Source organism: Eurosta solidaginis, chromosome 3 (assembly GCF_040869045.1).
Source record: "Eurosta solidaginis isolate ZX-2024a chromosome 3, ASM4086904v1, whole genome shotgun sequence".
In the NCBI taxonomy this organism is placed as follows: Eukaryota; Metazoa; Arthropoda; class Insecta; order Diptera; family Tephritidae; genus Eurosta; species Eurosta solidaginis.
The window spans coordinates 159,763,875-159,783,301 of NC_090321.1; the positions used below are offsets into that span (position 1 = coordinate 159,763,875).

Sequence of the window (19,427 nt, forward strand, 5' to 3'; positions counted from 1 at the left end):
TTTTATAATTTGTCGATAGGCGGTTTTGCAAAAACAGCGACGATATGCTCGTACATCCTCACATGCATATTTAAGTCACATCGTACATATGTAAATATTTTGCTGTGTTAATTTGAGGTGCGCCAAACAGTGGCTAAGGTTGTATTGGCTAGCGAAAAAAATTATTAGCTTAGTCAAATTTTAATATATTTATTTGTACAAAACTTAAAACTATAGCGTTTTGAGGTCGCTGATTAGGAGTTTGAAAATTGTTTTGAGAAAATTTAAAATGGCGATTCAGAAAAGGCGGATAAGCTTTCCAAAATATGTATTTCTTTCTTACCTAAGTAATTGGCGCTTAACCGTTGTTGGGTTAACTGGCGCTAATTGTTCGCAAAAGGAAAATTTAAACCGTTTTCCACCTGGTCAGTCCAACGGAAAAGGGGTTGCCTCTTCCTCTGATTCCATAGGCGAGTTCCGATAGGAATGTTTTTGGCGGAGCGTTATCTTTAAATCGCATAACTTGACCTAGCCGCTGTGTTTTTATTTGCTAGACTATGTTGATGTCTGCGTAAAGCCCTTACAACTCACAATTAAATCTTCTTCAGTACTCGCCGTCGCCGATGTGTAGACGTTCATAAATCTTTCGAAGAACTGAACCCTACCAGAACCGCCTCATCTGGTACTCCATATAGCAGGGCGGGTACAATAAATGACTTGTAGAAAATGATCTTCGTTTGCCGAGAGAGGTCTTTAATTTTCAATTGTCAAAAGTGATTATTCGCTGGACTCCAAAACTGGTGTTGTGTTTGTGTTTATGTATGCTGGTTCCAAAAAAAAAACCACGTCTCTTACAATTTCCACATAGTGCCGTGGTTGCCAAGGCGCATATGCGCTATTTCTTTGCTCGATGACAGCCGATAGTTTGCTTTGCCTTCATTCACCATCAAACATTCCTTTACCCCTTTTTTCCTCTTTGAAGTGAGCAGAACTTACGGCGCGGCTGTTCAGGCCAATGATATCAATGTTTTCAGCATATTGTTCCAGAACGGTTAAGTTCTGCAGCTTGCATAATTTTCTTCGGCATCAAATGAACGGCTCGGAGAGGTCCTTCCCAATTTTGAGCTGATGGTGTTGCTCAATGTTGTTTTGCGCAGCGGTATAGGTTTGGCAAGGAAACTGGGCGGCATTTCGACAGCTATGGTCGATGGTAGATTTACCAGATCTGAAGTCGCACTCATAAGGTCCAATGAGCTGATTCATGGTGGGCTTCTATCTTTAGCACAATAAGCTTTCCACGACCTTATATTCGATACTGGCTGGTTCTGCCATAGTTGGAAATATAAATATAACCCGACTTAAGTAACTGAAATTAATTTTTTGGGCAGATTTGAGATTGATCATCACGAATTAAAAGTAATTTTTAAAAGTCCAGCGGGCCGATAAAATTCACAGAACAAAAATAAAATAAAGAATTAAATAATACTTACACTTAATTATACCAAAAGCAAGTGAATACTTTTTTTTTTAAGTGAATAATTAATCTGCATACCAAAAACACCTTCTAAATCGCTTGGTTGAAAAGTGTGTAATTTTGTTGAAAAATATATATACAACTGCTCCAATTTTTTCTTGCAGACTATATACAAAACAATGAAATTGGAATAACTTTTTCAAAACATCCATTCAATTAGCTAATAAGAAAAAATTTGAAAAACTATATTTTGCGCTTTATACTTCTATACTTTTCCGCTTTTGAACCACTGTGTGCCATCTAAATTTGTTTTTAAAATTCTTGTTCTTGTTGACGGCCAGTAGCCCGAGGGAAAATCCATCACCAAAGGCTGATTGCCCCAGAGAACTATGTACTGGTCATATCATATGTAATTACATTTATACCTAAACCGTAAAGTGTGTAGATCGTCGTTATCAGATTTTTATGGAAACAAATAAAAAACAAAAGTCAAAAGAAATTGAGCTAACCTGAAAATAGAAAAAATAGCTAAAATGAAATTTTGGTCTACACACTTTCTACAAAGCAATCAATATACCTAATAGAGTTTACAGGTAACGGTCGTGGTCAGGGGCGGATTAAAGATTTACGAGGCCCGGGACTAAAATGAATATGGGGCCCACTTAAGGGGAGCAAAATATGATCTTTTTTTTTTTTAATAAATAAAAACTGTTATACTTATTTTTATAATTTATTCTCGCAAATATTTTTTCTTTGGTACTTATATATTAAAAACTATAAATAATTATACAATCAAAAATATTTTTTTCTTGATTTTGCTCTGGCAAAGTCACTTATCAAATCATCAAAATCAATCAATCGAAGTAAATCAACTTCAATGCTTAACCTCATCAATGCGGACAACCGTTCATCTAACATAGTTGATCAATACATATTTTTTATTATTTTTAAAACCGAGAATGACTTTTCAGATTCGCAGTTTGCTATTGGAACCGTTTCCAAAATCCTGTAAGCGATGTACATATTCGGGAATACTTCGATCATGTTCACATTTATATACATATTGTAACGAATGTTAGCAGCACTGAGCGATACTATCGTCTCTAAGCCGATGCTAAGCAGTGACGTGAATCCACATCCATAGATCAATCATTATGTATCTACATAAACGAAACAATAATTGCGTCTACACATATGTACCATGTACGTATACGAGCAGCGGAGAGTCAATGCACAAACACATGCATATATCTGAGATACTCCTATAAGTATGCAATTAGAAAACCTATGAAATTGTGCAATTGTAGTTACAGCTGAGAAGTTGGAGAGCTGCTGGACTAGTAGATTCTGCAAGCGCCTAGAAGATGCGAAGGTTGAAATCAAAGAGTATAAAAGGCGGCAATTGTAGAGGCGCTGGAATTCAGTTTGATTTGAGTTGTCAAGCAGTTTCGACTAAGACGCTATCTAGCGAGCAAGAGCAGTATTATTTTGAATAGTAGAGTTTCATTTGAGCTATCAATTAGCTTGGTTATTAAGCAAGCTATTCGTTGCAAAGTATAAGTGTTAATGTGAAGTACTTTAATAAAGGCCATTTTTCCATTATTCAATATTGGAGTTATTTATTCAACAGTTTAGCGATACGAACTTAGCAGAAGATTGCAAATAAAGGGAATTGCAAGTAAATTCGTTACAATTGATGTCAGAAGAGGAATTGTTGATTAAATTCCAGAGGACAACAAGGACATGGCAAAGTTCAGTGAATTGAAGATCCAGCAACTAAAGAAGGAGTTGGAGAGCCGTGGATTGAATACAAGCGGCGTTAAACTTGAACTTCAGGCACGGCTACGAGAGGCAATGGAAGCAGAAGGAATTGATGTGGAAGAGTATGACTTTCATCTTGATGGCGAGGAAATAACAAAAATGGAAGAAACACCGCAGACAATGGCGAACACAGACCTGAACATGATATTGGCTGCAATATCGGCACAAATGTCTGAAATGTCATCACAAATATCTACCAACATGTCATCACAATTGGAAGCGCAGGAGACACGCATAACATCGAAGATTGAAGCACAAGAAACGCGTATTTCAGAAGTGTCGTCACAACTGTCATCACAACTGGAAGAGCAGAAGACATATATGGCATCACAACTAGAATCGCAGGAGAACCGTATAACATCCAAGATGGAAACACAATTGGAAGAACAGAAAACACACATGGCGTCACAAATTGCAGAACAATTAAAAGAACAAGAGGCACGCATAACATTACAGCTCGAAGCACAAGAAGAGCGTATCTCAACAAAGCTGGAGGCACAGGAAAAAAAATCCTCATCGCAGCTGGAGGCTGTTAGTAAACGACAAAATAAGGTGGAGGCCGAGATGGATGCTTTGAAAGATCGGATTCAGGAGTTACAATTGAACCATCCAATCACTTCAACGTCTACTCTGAAGGTAAAATCCACAACGTTTGATGGTTCTGTTCCATTCCAGGTATTTAAGCTCCAATTTGAAAAGACGTCGGCAGCGAACAACTGGAATGCTGAAGATAAAGTTGCAGCTCTGTTCGTGGCATTGAAAGGGCCAGCAGTCGAAATCCTACAGACGATTCCCGAAGGAGAGCGGAACAACTATGAAGCATTGATGGCCGCTGTCGAGAGACGTTATGGAAGCGAGCATAGGTAACAGATATTCCAAATTGAGTTGCAAAACCGTCACCAAAGAGCTAATGAGACTTTGCAGGAGTTTGCCTCGGATGTTGAAAGGTTGGCTCATCTCGCAAATGCGGACGCACCCGTGGAATACACCGAGAGGGTAAAAATCCAGAGTTTTATAAATGGCATACGGGACGTGGAAACGAATCGAGCTACATACGCAAACCCAAAGCTGAAATTTGCTGAAACGGTATCCCATGCACTGACTCTAGAAACAGCATTGCTTCTGTGTAAGCCAGTTTACAAAGCACGCCGTGTGGAGGTAGAAAGGCCAGAGTGGGTAGACGCAATATTGGAGGCGCTGAAAGGATCGCAAAAGCGGAGTGAAAAAGTTATCAAATGTTTCAAATGCGGGAAGTCCGGTCACATTGCCCGTCATTGCGATCTTGATCCTAGTAGTTCCAACAATGTGGGTGGCCGTAAACGCAAATCTGGAGGAGATGAGCAAGAGCGAGTAAGAGGTAGAGATCGAGAGCTAGATCCAGCTATTGAACGCCCTGTGATATCTGTGTTGCAAATTGGTAGAAAATCAAGCAGTCTTACCGTCAGAGGGAATGTGGATGGCAAAGAACATGTACTGACTGTAGATACGGGCGCATCTCATTCCTTGATTCGATCTGATTTGGTCCACAGGGGGGTAAAGTCATTACCTGGAGCAAGGTTGCGTACGGTCACAGGCGAGTATAACCAAGTCCAGGGAGAAGTGATATGTGAAGTCCTAATTGGGAAGGTCATGGTTTTACACAAATTCGTTGTGGCGGAGATCGTTGATGAAGTCAGATTGGGAGTGGACTTCTTGGTTGACCATGACATCAGGATCGATATGCGGAGAAAAATTATGCGCTATAAGAACCAGGACGTACCACTTAACATTATGTGGTACATTTGGAGATGCAAGCGACGTTTAGATCGGGAGATTTGTCTGATCGGGACGATCAGACTTAGGTGGAGGGCAGTGTAACGAATGTTAGCAGCACTGAGCGATGCTATCGTCTCTAAGCCGATGTTAAGCAGTGAGGTGAATCCACATCCACATAATTGCGTCTACACATATGTACCATGTACGTATACGAGCAGCGGAGAGTCAATGCACAAACACATGCATATATCTGAGATACTCCTATAAGTATGCAATGAGAAAAACTATAAAATTGTGCAATTGTAGTTACAGCTGAGAAGTTTGAGAGCTGCTGGATTAGTAGATTCTGGAAGCGCCTAGAAGATGCGAAGGTTGAAATCAAAGAGTATAAAAGGCGGTAATTGTAGAGGCGCTGGAATTCTGTTTGTTTTGAGTTGTCAAGCAGTTTCGACTAAGACGCTATCTAGCGAGCAAGAGCAGTATTATTTTGAATAGTAGAGTTTCATTTGAGCTATCAATCAGTTTGGTTATTAAGCAAGCTATTCGTTGCAAAGTATAAGTGTTATTGTGAAGTACTTTAATAAAGGCCATTTTTCCATTATTCAATATTAGAGTTATTTATTCAACAGTTTAGCGATACGAACTGAGCAGAAGATTGCAAATAAAGGGAATTGCAAGTAAATTCGTTACAATATTTTTTCTTTTTATTGCAATTTCGTTCATATATTCTGTATACTAGCTCGGCCTTAGATTTCTTCGGAGGTTATCGCACCTTACATTTATTTATTTTTTTTCTGTATACTATACTAAATTAATGTATAACATTCAATATACTCCGGTAAATAAACTTAAACATTCTTTTTTTATATCTAAGAATACAAATTGCACATTCGCTTGTTAAAAATCGCTATAGCTATCGCTATAGCTATAAAAAATAGCCGCGATGCAAAAATCGCCATATCTATTTTCAGTGATAGTTCAAAATCGCCATATCGTCCATCACTAGTGCGAACTTCGTAATTTCGTCTTTCGTCGTTTTTCCGCGAAAATAAACATTAAACAAGTATTGAGTCATGGCGGAACGATACAAGGTGGCAGCATGGTGACATACCTATAAACATAAATAAAAATTCCATGTACTTTGTTTTTGTAAATTCGATGGACAAATGTCAAAATCGCAATGCGTCGGAAGTTGATGTAAAAGCGCTCGTCGAACGGCGGCACCTTCTGAAGCGCAGCAACTATGACATTTGTCGCGAACTAAAACATGCATCGACGTTCGACCGGCTTCTGCGGTAAACCTCCAAGTGCCATCGATGGTGTTTTTGTGATAATCTAAGCAAGTTGGTTCATATTACAATGAGTATATGTCATGATATACTTAATATAGTCCGAACTCTGAACGTGCTTGCTTATATTATCTTATTCTTAACGAGTGCGTGTATTCTTTCCCATATTACTATTGTATATAAAATTTTATGTGCAAAATTAAATTATGTGTACGCAAATACGTAATATGATATTATTTTTTCGAGCTCTCGGCCCTCCCGATGCTGGGGTCCGGGGCTATAGTCCCTGCTAGCCCCTCCTTTAATCCGCCCCTGGTCGTGGTATATTGCAAACACACATGCATACGAGTGCAGTTTCAGCTTTAGCTGGGCACAAAATTCTAAGCGGGCCACATCAAAGTAGCACAAGATTGCGTGGCTACTTTTAACTGCGAGAGAAAACTTAATCTCGGTGCTCGGTTTTTGCTAATTCTCGGGATTCCCCTCTTACCACTTTTATACTCCTTCTCGTTGCCTGAAAAAAAAATGACGACCTACCAAGGAGCACGGTTTAAGGTGGTGGATGGCGCATTGATCCAACCAATACTAAAGGCCATGGTGTAGATAACACGTACGAGGCCGCCTGAGGATAACTACCAAAATTCGCTAAAAGCAGAATAGATAGAAAGGGACCTTGAGAGTCTGGCTTTAGCGACTAAAAATAGTAGCGTGGGCGCAATGGCTTGGATTTTGGAGTAGGGCATGCACGAGTTATGGAACGCCCTTTGACACAGATTTATGGAAGAGTTATGGAGACAGCATCTTCAGTACCAGGCTGGGTAACAAACATCAAAATTGAATGGGTGATAAAAACATTTTAAGCCGGCGGAATGAAGTATGATACTGTGTGGATATATGAGTGGAATGATTGTAGAATAGCTTAGAACAATAAACTGAATCACGCCCTGCACTCGCCGACTATTTGTTTGACATCAGAAAAACCGCAAAAACCCAACTAGGTGTAAGGATATATATATTATATATATATATATAATAAAAAAACTCCGTCTTAATAGAAGGTGTCCCCGATCCACCTTACTTGCAACCTAAGGATCCTAAAACTCTGCCGCCCGCAGTAGATCGAGCCTTGACCTCGTGATCGCAGAATACGAACACAGAACGTGATAACCACTTCTGCAGGTTATACTTCCTAAATCTACTGTTACTGGCGAGGACTAGTTAAACGCTTGTGACGCCCCAAGTCAGTGTCCCATTAGTACGCTTTAAGATATGAGCAACTTTTTAAGTCCAATGCTAGACTCATGCTTAATTTGCAATTTTCTGGAACATATTGCTAAGGCTTTTGAATGTGCATCCATTGATGCGCCTCCTTATATAACACATTACTATTAAATATATTTGGTCGGTGTGGTGGTTGAGGCCGGCCCTGTAGGTGTTACTTCTTTCTTCACACTGAACTCGTAGAATTAACACAACAACAAGATATCAAAGAATTTGTAGCTTTAATTTAACCGCGCAATTTGGCACAGTACACACGATTAGTTTGTGGATCAGTATCTCCATCGACCAAATGCATAAATATGCGTGTGATTTGGTGCTGCCAAGGTTGTAGTACGTGTAAAAATGTATATTTGGCATGGGAAATATTAAGTGGGTAAAACGATACTACATTAATGCTTGAACATAATAACCCATATTTTTTTTACGAGCCGACAGAATCGATGTCGTTAAAACACCAATCATTAAAAAGAGCCAATCCTCCCGATAGTAACGTATAGTATTATGACGGGAGGTAGCTCGCCAATAATTGAAAATTGGTTTTATTTGATTTGTTCCCTTTATTCCACCCAATGCCGAGTTTACATAGAACGCTTTGCTGCGTTGCTAAGCCGGACAGATGAATTCAATGTATGGCCGCAAATATATCTTGCTGCACAAAGTTTATGGACCGTTAAGCGAGGCAAAAAGCTGAGATATGGAGACCCATCTAGAGGCAGTGGTTAAATAACTAAGTACAAAACGGGTCGCATCGAATAGCGGAGACACGCAACTCTGTTGGCCATTGTGTATAACCTATAGCTGAATCGATTGCGGTGAATAGTGGACACACACCATTTGTAGGGGTAAAACATAGACACACATTTCAGTTGCATCTGAGTATAATACGTATTGAAATTTAGGAGTACTAATTTTCTGCGCAGCAATTTCAGAAGTGTAGATAAAGTTATGCACTTGGCAGTCCATATAAAGTTTAAGTGCATATGTATATAGATGTAAAAAAAACATAGCTATTGTTAACATAAATCGTTAAAGCGAAGCAAAGCGGTTCTATGGAAATCTGGCCTTGCTCTTACTGTAGTTTTAAGGTCCGGTAATTTTGTTATTATAAAAAAAACACTTGCGCGATTTATCTCTGAGGCGATTAAGGCCATGCTTCTCTTCCAATTTGCATTGTGCTCCTTTTTATTTTTTATTTTTTGCATACCTACTTAAGTAGATAACTGAATTAGATCTTCAGCGGGTTAGGGGGCTTAGAATATACCCGCGACAGCTATAACAGTAGTAAGAGGCGACTAAACTCCCAATTTAATTCAACGGATTGTGTAGCGCAACCCTTTCAAGGGGTTGCCAGTGCAATTTAAAGCTTCCCCAATCCAATTGTCAACCTCACCTACCCGTGACGAATTCTGTTCCTTTAGCAGCCGAGGCTCTGGTGACCCCAAGTTGCTCATGGATCTAGGCGGTGAGAGGGCGGTATGGCATAGAAGGTTCCATGTGGCCATACTAAAGCGTTCTCGAGATAATCGTGCTAGTACCTTAATCGTGCTTGTTACCGGAACGTACCGGATCTATGTATATCCGGTAATGGACCATCAACATCGATAACAGCCCCACAACCTTCGGGTAGTGGTGCCGTCGCAGCAACCGTGTGTCCGTAGACTAAAACACAGCCCCGTTCGCCCACCCCGGCACCACTTTCGCATTACTTCAGGGTGGCGTTCCATATTTCTCATTTTTTAAGAGTCTGCTCTTGTCCCTGCGTCCAGGTTCCCGCTATTTGCTCTGAGTGTCCATTTAATCGCCACTGCTTCGCATGCGCATTTCTCTGCGCTCCCTCTCAGCATCCATCAGGCGTGTCATTACTATAAATGCCATTTTGCTCACTGCAGTCCAGCACTCTTTCCTGTTGCACATATGTGATACTAAATTTCTCGTGGTAGGTTCCTCGCCAAAGACTCCATGCAAGGTGACTCTTTCTTCGTGGAAACGGGGGCAGTGGAACATGACGTGTTCTGCGTTTTCTAACTCCGTGGTACACATTGGGCAATGAGGATCTTCCTCTATCCTACGCTTCCATAAATACTCTTTGAAACCGCCATGTCCACCCATTATCTGCGTGAGATGGTAGTTCAGTTCGCCGTGCTTCTGCTCATTCCATTGAGCTACTTTACAAACTAGTGTGAAAGTCCAACGTCCTTTACTCGAGGCCTCCCACCGTTCTTGCCACTTAGCTATTGTTTGTGTCCTTGCTCTTTTCTTGTCTTCTTCAGATGGTCGCTCGATATTAATGTTATACAGATCAGCCATTTCGCTTGCCAGTAAGTCCACTGGGATTTTCCGGGTTAGAACCAGGATCACGTCGTCGGACACCGTCCGATAAGCACTTGCTATTCTTAAACAAGCAAGTCGGTACGCTGCTAATATATATTTTTGATGGGTCTGTTTAGATCCATACCACACTGGTGCTGCGTATAGTATTATTGAGCTGGTTACTGTGGACAATAGCTGACGTTTAGCTTCGCTCGGACCACCAATGTTAGGCATTATTCGCATAAGTGATCCATTAACTTTGGTAATTTTCTCCCCCACCGCTCTGAGGTGCTCTTTGAAAGTTAACTTAGAGTCAAGAGAGTTCGCCGACCGTTTGGAGCTTACTAATACCACTTCCCTCTTTTGGCTAGCCAACTCCAGTCCCGTATTGGTCAGCCATTCCTTTATTCTTGCTACGGCGTCATTACATAATGCTTGAAGCAGGTCCAGTTTCTTGGCCACTACTACCACTGCAATATCATCAGCATATCCCACAATTTGCGTGTTTTCTGGTAGATCAATCTTTAGCACCCCGTCATACATTACATTCCAAAGCGTTGGACCGAGAACAGATCCCTGTGGGACGCCTCCTGTGATTTTGTACTCTTTTGCTCCTTGATCCGTGTCAAAAAGAAGTACTCTGTCTTTAAGATAGCTATCTATTATTCGGCGTAAGTAAGCTGGAGTGCCGAAGGTTTGCAGCGCTGCCATTATCTGCATCCAGTTCGCAGTGTTAAAAGCATTATTGATGTCCAACATAATCAGTGCACATAACTTCCTTTTATTTTGGCCTCCAGAGATAGCTTCTCTAGCTATATTGACGACTGTTTGTATTGCATCTACGGTGGATCTTGATTTGCGTATCTCCGCATATCGTGGTGATGAGCGTGCCCTCTGCGCTATTCTTTGTGCTTTGTGTATATACCGGAGTGCGCTGTGCTTTTACGCGAATTCTGGGCATGGCAGCATTACATGCCATACATAGCAACTTAGTGATTTGAACCGACTGGTCTTCCGCATGCGATTCTCGTACTATGACGTCCTTCCAGATAATGCCAAATATTTGTGGGTCGAAAAGGTGCTGTTTCCATTTCCTACTTTGTCGATGTCTTGCTGCTACCGTTCGTGGAGTTTCGAGCAGCTCTACGCTAATAGCTTTATGGTCGCTGTGTGTGTAGACGTTGCTTATGGACCATTTTGCTCGTCTTGCTATTTCGCTGCTAGCGAAGGTGAGATCTATAATGGATCGTCTGGTCCCTGTATCGAAGGTATATATCCCTGGTTCATTTAGGATTTCTAGCCTCAAAGAAGTAAGGCTTTCGAGAAGAGCTCTCCCTCTTTCGTTGGTTCGTCTACTTCCCCACACAGATGACCATGCATTGAAGTCTCCACACACTAAAAGCGGGTGTTTACCTCGTGCTTCAATGGTGATCCCGTATATCATGTCATCGAACTCGGCGATGGTCATGCTCGGAGGGGCATAGCAACTGAAGAGGTATATACCTTTGATTTTTGCCCACGCGAATCCTGCTACCGTTGGCGTCATATTTTCCTGTGGGAGAAATTTCCCTGGTGCCCAAATTGAGGATCTCCCTGCTGAATCTGAGTGCCAACCCTGCTCCTGGCGATTTTTGTATTGTTCGGAGAGTACCACTATGTGATATCCTCCTTCATACACTGTTTGGGATAATAGCTCTTGGGCTGCCTCGCAATGGTTTAAATTGAGCTGCAATACCCTCATGAGACAGTCATTTTGCTGCCCTCTCGTTGTGGGCATTTAAAACTGCCTGCTGAATGTTGTCCCCCACATAGCGCGCATTTCGGTGCGTTTTCGCAACTTGCAGCCTTATGACCTTCCTGGCCGCATTTCCTGCATAGGCTAGACCTATCTACAGGCTCCTTACATTTCTGAGCTATATGCGCGTAGCCCCAGCACCAATAACAGCGTTTCTCTTCCTTGAGCTCTCTAATTCGGCAGGAAACCCATCCTACCCGGATTCTTTGCGTATTAAGAACCGCCTTGTCATCATCCGCTGTAAGGCTTATAAGTGCCGACTTCGTGCCGCTGTACCCTGTGCGTATGCTTTTTATGGCAGCCACATGTGGAAGTTTGATGTTGCATTGCTGGTGGAGGGCGTTGCAAATCTCCTCGGGCGTAGTAATCTCATCGAGATCTCTGCACTGTAGTGTGACCATTTGGGACTTTGTTATAACTTTAGCCGAGTCCTTTAGTACCGCTTCGATTTCTTCTTAGTACGCGCTTGTTTTCCCATCTTGCGATTTTTTCAGCTCTAGTAAACGCTTTCCTTTCGCCGTTCTTCTAATCGTTTTGACGTCATCACCCAGGGATTTTAATTCATCGCATCTTCTCACTTTACGCAATATGTCGGCGTACGTCGCGTCCCCGCCTTGGAAATGATGATTGCATCCGGCCTAGTCCTAAGTGCTTTTTTCTTGCTCTTCTTTTTAGCTAACTGCCACTCTCCCGTGTTTTCGGCTGCAGTTTCCTCTTTCCGCTCCGTCTTCTCTTGTGTTTCTTGCCGTGGTTTGTGACCACCCACGTGCCCTGGCAAGACGTCTTTTAGTGTAGTAGTGGGTTTTACCACGTTGTTCCCCTTGGTCGAGTACGAATTATTCCTCGGTCGCTTTCCTGGGGGTGATGGACTTCTATCCTTGGCACATTCGCTTGCACGCAATTTATGTTCTAAATTCTTTACCTCTAGGGCCGACTCGATGTACAGCACTTTTATTACGGAGGCCAAGCGCTTGATTTCCGCGTGTATATTATTACGCCCTATGAAGAACTGCATCAAGTCCTCAATCGCCTTTCCTAGCTTGGTCATCTTTTTTTCTCCAGGGGGGTTTTTGCTGATTTAACGCAGCTGATGCCTGCTTAATTAGCTCACTTAATAATGGTGTGCCCGTTTGAGCCTTGCTTTCGGAGTTCTTTTTGCAAAGCTTCGGTGTAGCACCCGGCGACAACGCTCCTTGCTTGCTTTCGACCTCCGCTCCTTTGGGTTTCGTTACCACTTGCGACGAATTGTTAAGGCCCCCAGCCGATGGGCCACGCCCTTCTGGAGAGCGAGCTAGCTTCCTTCCTATGAATGGATTGAACGCCATTTCATTCTCCCGTGTTTGGTTTTTTATTTTTGTATTGTTGTTGCTCATCATTTATCAATTGGGTCCCCACTTGAGGCCGCTATCTTGGCCTGAGTGTGCAGTTACCTATATAGATCCCGTGGTTGTCTATGCGAAGGCAGGGGGGCCTCACGAAGATTGCGTTCAGAGCCAGATCAGTATTAATCGGGAGGATTTCAACCGAACCTGCACCACCAACTTAATGATGACGGACTTTGAACGTACCCCAAGGCCTGCCAAGGTTTTAACGGGACGGAGACGAATGGGGCATTAACCGGAAAGTCATTTCGACGGTGTGTCAAACCGTGTACTGAGATTTCCGAATGCCACATTCGCCAGCCCTTAACAAACATATCCGAGTAGTTGATTCCAGTATACCTTAATTAAGACCTTACTGGGCTCAGTCTTAATGTGACAATCACCTTAAATTTACAAATAATTTACCTCTTTACCTTCCTGAGTGTGTATCCCACGTCGTATAGTTGCCTCCCTATCTTGGGTAGGTATTCCCTCGAAGCAACCCCGTACTAGGCTGTGGATGCTTAATTCAGGGCGGCGTCTACTCGCCCTGCCACTGGAGGTTCTCAGGGTGCTTTAGGCCTTTTAAGCCAAACCCTCCTCACCAGCCGCTCTTGGTCGAGGGCTGCTTATTTGATATTCGCAGCTAACCTAATTAATAGGCCGTTCACTGTCCGCCAGCAGTGACCCCCTTGGCCTGAGCTCAGCCTAAAAGTGGTGCCCTTATAGCTACAATAACAACAATAACATTCTTATTTCCATAGTAACAACTACATACTGGAATTATAGTTCATCAAACTCTGTCTAGTTGTGTATATGTATTAGATTAGATTTAAGGTATGAACCCAACAAACACTGAAAACAAAAATCTCAAATGTTTGAGAAAAACATTGATTCTCAGTTTGATATTCAACATTATTTATCATTTGAAACAACATATTTTCTCGACTTTTTCTCAAACGTCGATCTTCAACTTGAGAATAATTTGAGACATACTTGACAATTTTTTTCCTCTCAACTATTTGAGAAAACATTAATTCTCAGTTTGATATTCAGCATTATTAATCATTCGAAACTAAATATTCTCCCAACTTTTTCTCAAACGTTGTTTTTTTACTTGAGAATGGTTTTAGATATGCTTTCATTTCATTCCATTCCTGAAATGTCAACATAGCAAAGATATCGAAATCTATCGAATCGGTGGATATTCGTCGATCTCTAATTTGCATAGTTTAGCTGGAAATGTAAACAAGCTATTTTATTGAGTGAAGTTGGACATAAAGTGAAAAATAAGGAAGTATATATACATTTTGATAATATTAAGTGATATTTTACTACATTATGCATAAATCTAAACGAGTTAAAAGTGAAGTGAGGCAAATAATAAATTTGCTTACCGAAAGTGGCACAACAGTAGCACCGGGAATAATAGAAAGTTCAGGAGTAGGCGCCACCTTAGGCGAAGGCCCTTCTATTTCCAATAGTGTTATTTATGATCGAAGTGATTCAGAAAGTGTGGATTGCGACTATTCGGAATCTGACATTGAAGCAGAAAGTGAAATGGGAAGTGTTATTCGAGAAGAGCTTGCTGTATGGGCCGTCCATTTTAATATTTCCACTGATGCAACTAATGGTTTGTTAAAAATACTTCGGAAATATATTACTGGCATTCCTAAAGATGGCAGGACATTGAAATGTACTCCGAAGGTACCGCCAGTGGAAAAAATGGGGTTCAGGAGAATATTTCCACTACGGTGTTGAAGATTCCCTTACAGATTTTTTAATGAGAAAATCGTTCATATCTTCTGAAATACACCTCAACATAAATATTGACGGTCTTCCACCAGCAAAATGTTCCAATTTGCAGGCTTGGCCCATTTTAATAAACGTGAATGGGGACCCGGTTGTTATGGTCGTAGGTGCTGAAAGGGTAGGACGCAGAAAGGGGATAGTAAAGGCCATAGAATGATTTTTCACCATGAAATGAATAGTAGTAGTAGAACAGACTCAGATTTCCGCCTAAGGTCTGATATAAATCATCACAGAATAATAGAACAAACCGCCATTGAGAAATTGCCAATTGATCTTGTAAAATCCTTCCCATATGACTACATGCATGTGGTATGCCTTGGTGTGATGAAAACTTTGCTTGTAGGTTGGGTTAAACAAAGAAATGAGCCGTATTCATTAAAATCTGCACAGATTGATGCATTAAATTCTAAAATATTATTTTTGAGTAATAAGGTACCTAGAGAGTTCGCTCGACGTCCACGTACCTTAAAGGAAATTGAAAGATTTGAGGCCACAGTATTGAGGCAATTTCTATTATATACTGGAGTTTTTTTACTTGCCGATATCTTAGACGCCGAACGGTACCACCATTTCTTGTTACTTAGTTTGGGTATTCGAATTTTACTTGATAAAAAATCATGTTCGGAAAATAATGAATGTGCGAAAATTCTTTTAAATGAATTCGTTAAAAATGTCTCTAGGCTTTATGATGATTCTTTTTTAACATTTAATTTTCATTGCCTTACTCATTTACACAGTGATGCATTAAACTTTGGCGATTTAGAATCTGTAAGCGCATTTAAATTTGAAAACTTTTTGTCTAAATTAAAACGAAAATGTAGAAAAAAAACCATATTGCTGCACAGATTTATAATCGTTTAGTAGAAGATGTAGTAATGAAAGTGTTACGGAAAAAATTGAAAAGGAAAAATTACGAAATGGGCCAGTAAACTCAATTAATACAAATTTATTTTATTTATCCATAAAAAATCCTGACAAATTTTATAGCGCAAACAAAAAAATATTCAAGATAATAAGTATTATTTATGAAAATTTTGTTCCAAAGGTAATATCTTTGGAGGTCAAAAATTTAAATGATCTTTTTATTACACCAATAAAGTCATCAAACTTTAATATTTATTGTTGCGCCACTTTAGACTTTTCCAGTGATCGATTTGAGCATTCTGTAGATGAAATATCAAAAAAAGTAATTTTATTTCATAACTTTGAAAATACCGAATTCGTATTTTTACCACTTGTTCACTCATAGATGGATTTTAGCAGGACATTTTTGTCTACTGGAGATAACCAAGTTACCAAACAAGGTAAGGTTTTTGACTATTCATTGTTTATTTAAAATTGTTTATACTAATAGTCTATTACCGTTCATTTTTCAGATTTGGATAATTTTAATAGGAATATTGATGCCTTAGACAAGAAAATAAACGAATGGAGAACAAATTTATCAAAGGGTAATATTTGTTTATTTATTTATTAAAATTTTTTGAATTAGTGTGCGATATGTTCAACTTGAATACCTTTTATATTTTTAGTCAGGTTTTTCATAACATTTTCTAGTATGCAATTTTTAGTATAACTTTAGTATACAAAATTTAAATTTTGTCCTGACTTTGTATGGAAAAAATGGAATACTCGAAAATATTGTTAAAAATTTGATTGAACAGTTAAAAAAATTTTGTAATGAAGAATACTGTCCTTACTCAAAATCAGCCAAACCGTGTATATATAATGATAATCCTCCTTGAAAGTACTTTAGTTGGTATACGACTTAAAATACCTTTCATTTGATACCCCTATTGGAATATCTTGCTTAATACTTATATAAAAAAATTACATTGGTGGCAACAGCCCAGTAGACAATCTTGAAACGAGGCGTAGTTTCCATATATATAATTATTTCATGCAAATATTTTTCTAATATTCATACATATCTATAAATTCAATAATTTCAGAAAATCAATCAACACAAAAGTTGTTAAAGAGGGTATTGGAAGAAGTTAAATTAGGCGCAAGTTCTGCAACTGTAAAAAGGAAGAAGATTTTACCGCAAAAACCTTTTTCAGAAGTGCTTGAATTTTCCGAATTTGAAGCAAAAATTCAAAGCTCTGAGAATAAATATAACGATTTCGTGAATATCCTAACAATTTAGCTATTCAATTAAAATGCAGCCATTTTATACATGTTTATTTTTTCCAGGTGGCCGAACTGCAGACCATCATCTGTGCAAGTACAACTAAATTCATAAAAATGGCTTGGCGCAAAATAATAACTGACAATGTTGCGTAATCGTATTCCTGGCAAGGAACTAAAACGAAGACACCAGCTAGGGCGCTAAGTGTAACAGGAGCACTGAAACGTAATTACGCGTATGATCATATGTTGTGGCTTTAGTTATTTTGTTTATTATATTTAGAAGCCTTTTGTCTCAAATTTCTTAATGTGGCCAACGACAGTGATTTTGAACGAGCGACAATCAACTTCTTCCAACACGCTAGTACTAGGCTAAATAAAAAGGTTGAATACGAAAAACAGAAGAATACCAGCTTGCAATAGATTATAATCTATATATAATAATTTTTAGATGCATTTTATTTATTTACTTATTTATTATTTAATGTTTCCTTTTTCTTAAAAACGCAGGATATTTCTGTTGTATTTTTGAACTACAAAAATTTTATTTGAATTTTTGTATTAAATTCTTTTCACTTCTTCAACTAAATTGAAAGAACATTTTTATGTGTAACCCGTAGGAGTTTTTCTAGCTATATGCATTTTTTGTAACCTTTTATGTAAATTTTTTTTATTTATGTGAAATAATATGCCTGTTCATTTACAAAAAAATTGTTACTGGAATTTACTAATTGTTGATGTTTTGTATGAGCAATGACAGAAATTCCTAACTTCCAGTAATAATTTTTTTGTAGATGAACACATCTAATATGTTAGGCTTGTATCTATGTCACTAATGGGAACTTTTGTACCTCATTTGCACTTTTCTTTGCAACCTTAAATTTTTGTGCCCAAGTTTTTTGTTTACCTATATGTGTACTTAATAAACATGAAATAATATTTTAATGTATTCACCATGTACATATAACTAGTCGGAGTTTCTCTGAATTTAATGCTTAGTTTTTTGATTTTCTTGAAATAATAATTTTTTTATAATATAATTTAAATGTTTTTATTCATTTATCTATCAACATTAAACAATATAAAATGTATACATATTTGTTACAGAATATTTTAATAAAATAGAAAGATAGTTGAAAAACTGGTATGTAAATAATTTTTTCCTTTGATATACTTTTTTGAATTAACTGAATAAAGAAAATTTAAAAAATTTGTCAAAACTCATAAAAAAGAACTCTTATTATTAAAACTGGGTATTTCTTTTACATCGTAGGTAACACTGAATAAACAATTAAATTAGAGTAATTGGATTTCATTTCGTTCCGCTTTATTTTCGTTTGAGAAAAAGTTGAGAATCCAAAAATTTTCAATTTGAAAATAAAGAAAAATCCCATATTAAAAATGAGCCTTTTAGCTTGAGAACGCTGTCAACGGTTATTTTAAATGCATTTGAAAACTAACGTTTGAAATGTGAGAAATGGACTGATTCTCAAATGTATCTCAAACTGAGATTTGACAAAAATGTTTATTGGGAAGGTAAAAATACACACACATAAATGTCCGTACATATGTTTATCACTTTCCCTGTTCAGCCGAAGGCACTTAAATAAACAGTTAAATCATTTGTTTTTATGTATGTATTAGAGATGTAACGGGCTTCGACTATGATTCCGACACGAAATTTCCGACTGATTTACACTTCCAATTTCGGGTTCCACTGCTTGGAATTGGATGCATGGTACGAAATCATGGAGGTGGAAAATCATACGCGGAGAAATTTCAGATTTTATCAAAAGACGAACGTCTGGCAGTCATGGTTTATTATCACCTGTAGGAGGAGTCGTAAGTAGGAGATATTTTTAATTGCATTTTTTTTTTCTTGATCACAGAATCACTTTTTATTTGTATTAATTTATTTAATGACTTTTTCATTTTATTTTATAACAAGAGTAACAACTATTTAATACTTATTACACTTAGATGAATGAAAGCACTAGCTACGGGGGCTTTTTGGCTTTTTGTTAAGTTACTAAGATAAGGTTAGGTTAGGTTGAACTGGCCGCTCAATAAAGACCTCACATAGGCTGAATGTGTCCATAGTGTTACCAGAATTTGTTTGACGACCAAACGAAAGAACGCCAATCAGGTGCCAGGACATATGTTATAGAATAATTCCATCCTCTTTACAAATACTTGCAGTTTTGTAGGACCCATCTTAATTGCTACCTCGAGATCTGGCAACTCTGCCGCCCCTAATAGCTGGAGCCTTGACCTGGCGAGCGCAGGCCACGAACACAGAACGTGCTCAACAGTTTATTCCTGCAGCTCACACTTCATACACTTGCTGTTATTGACGAGGCCTAACTTATGACGCCAGAAGGCAGTGTCCAGTCAGTATGCCCATCGTGAGCCTTAAGTCT

The 19,427-nt window shown here is 39.0% G+C and overlaps 2 protein-coding genes across 13 annotated transcripts in view; both read left to right on the forward strand.

Annotated features, from left to right (window-relative positions):
- The window catches only part of qsm (Zona pelucida superfamily protein qsm), a 70,107-nt gene that overhangs the window by 26,126 nt on the left and 24,554 nt on the right, over nucleotides 1-19,427 (forward strand). The gene's annotated exons all lie outside the window — the stretch shown is intronic.
- LOC137244484 (uncharacterized) lies at nucleotides 13,376-18,032 on the forward strand. 3 transcript variants are annotated; one of them, XM_067773530.1, is made up of 6 exons: nucleotides 13,376-16,063; nucleotides 16,127-16,181; nucleotides 16,254-16,328; nucleotides 16,830-17,005; nucleotides 17,074-17,233; nucleotides 17,291-18,032. In XM_067773530.1, the coding sequence occupies exons 2-5, from the start codon at nucleotides 16,127-16,129 to the stop codon at nucleotides 17,161-17,163; spliced, it is 396 nt and encodes a 131-aa protein (XP_067629631.1). In that variant the 5' UTR covers nucleotides 13,376-16,063; the 3' UTR covers nucleotides 17,164-17,233; nucleotides 17,291-18,032. The 3 variants fall into 3 exon arrangements, with proteins under 3 accessions (XP_067629631.1, XP_067629633.1, XP_067629630.1); XM_067773532.1 differs by having other exon boundaries at nucleotides 13,376-14,431; XM_067773529.1 differs by having other exon boundaries at nucleotides 13,379-14,362.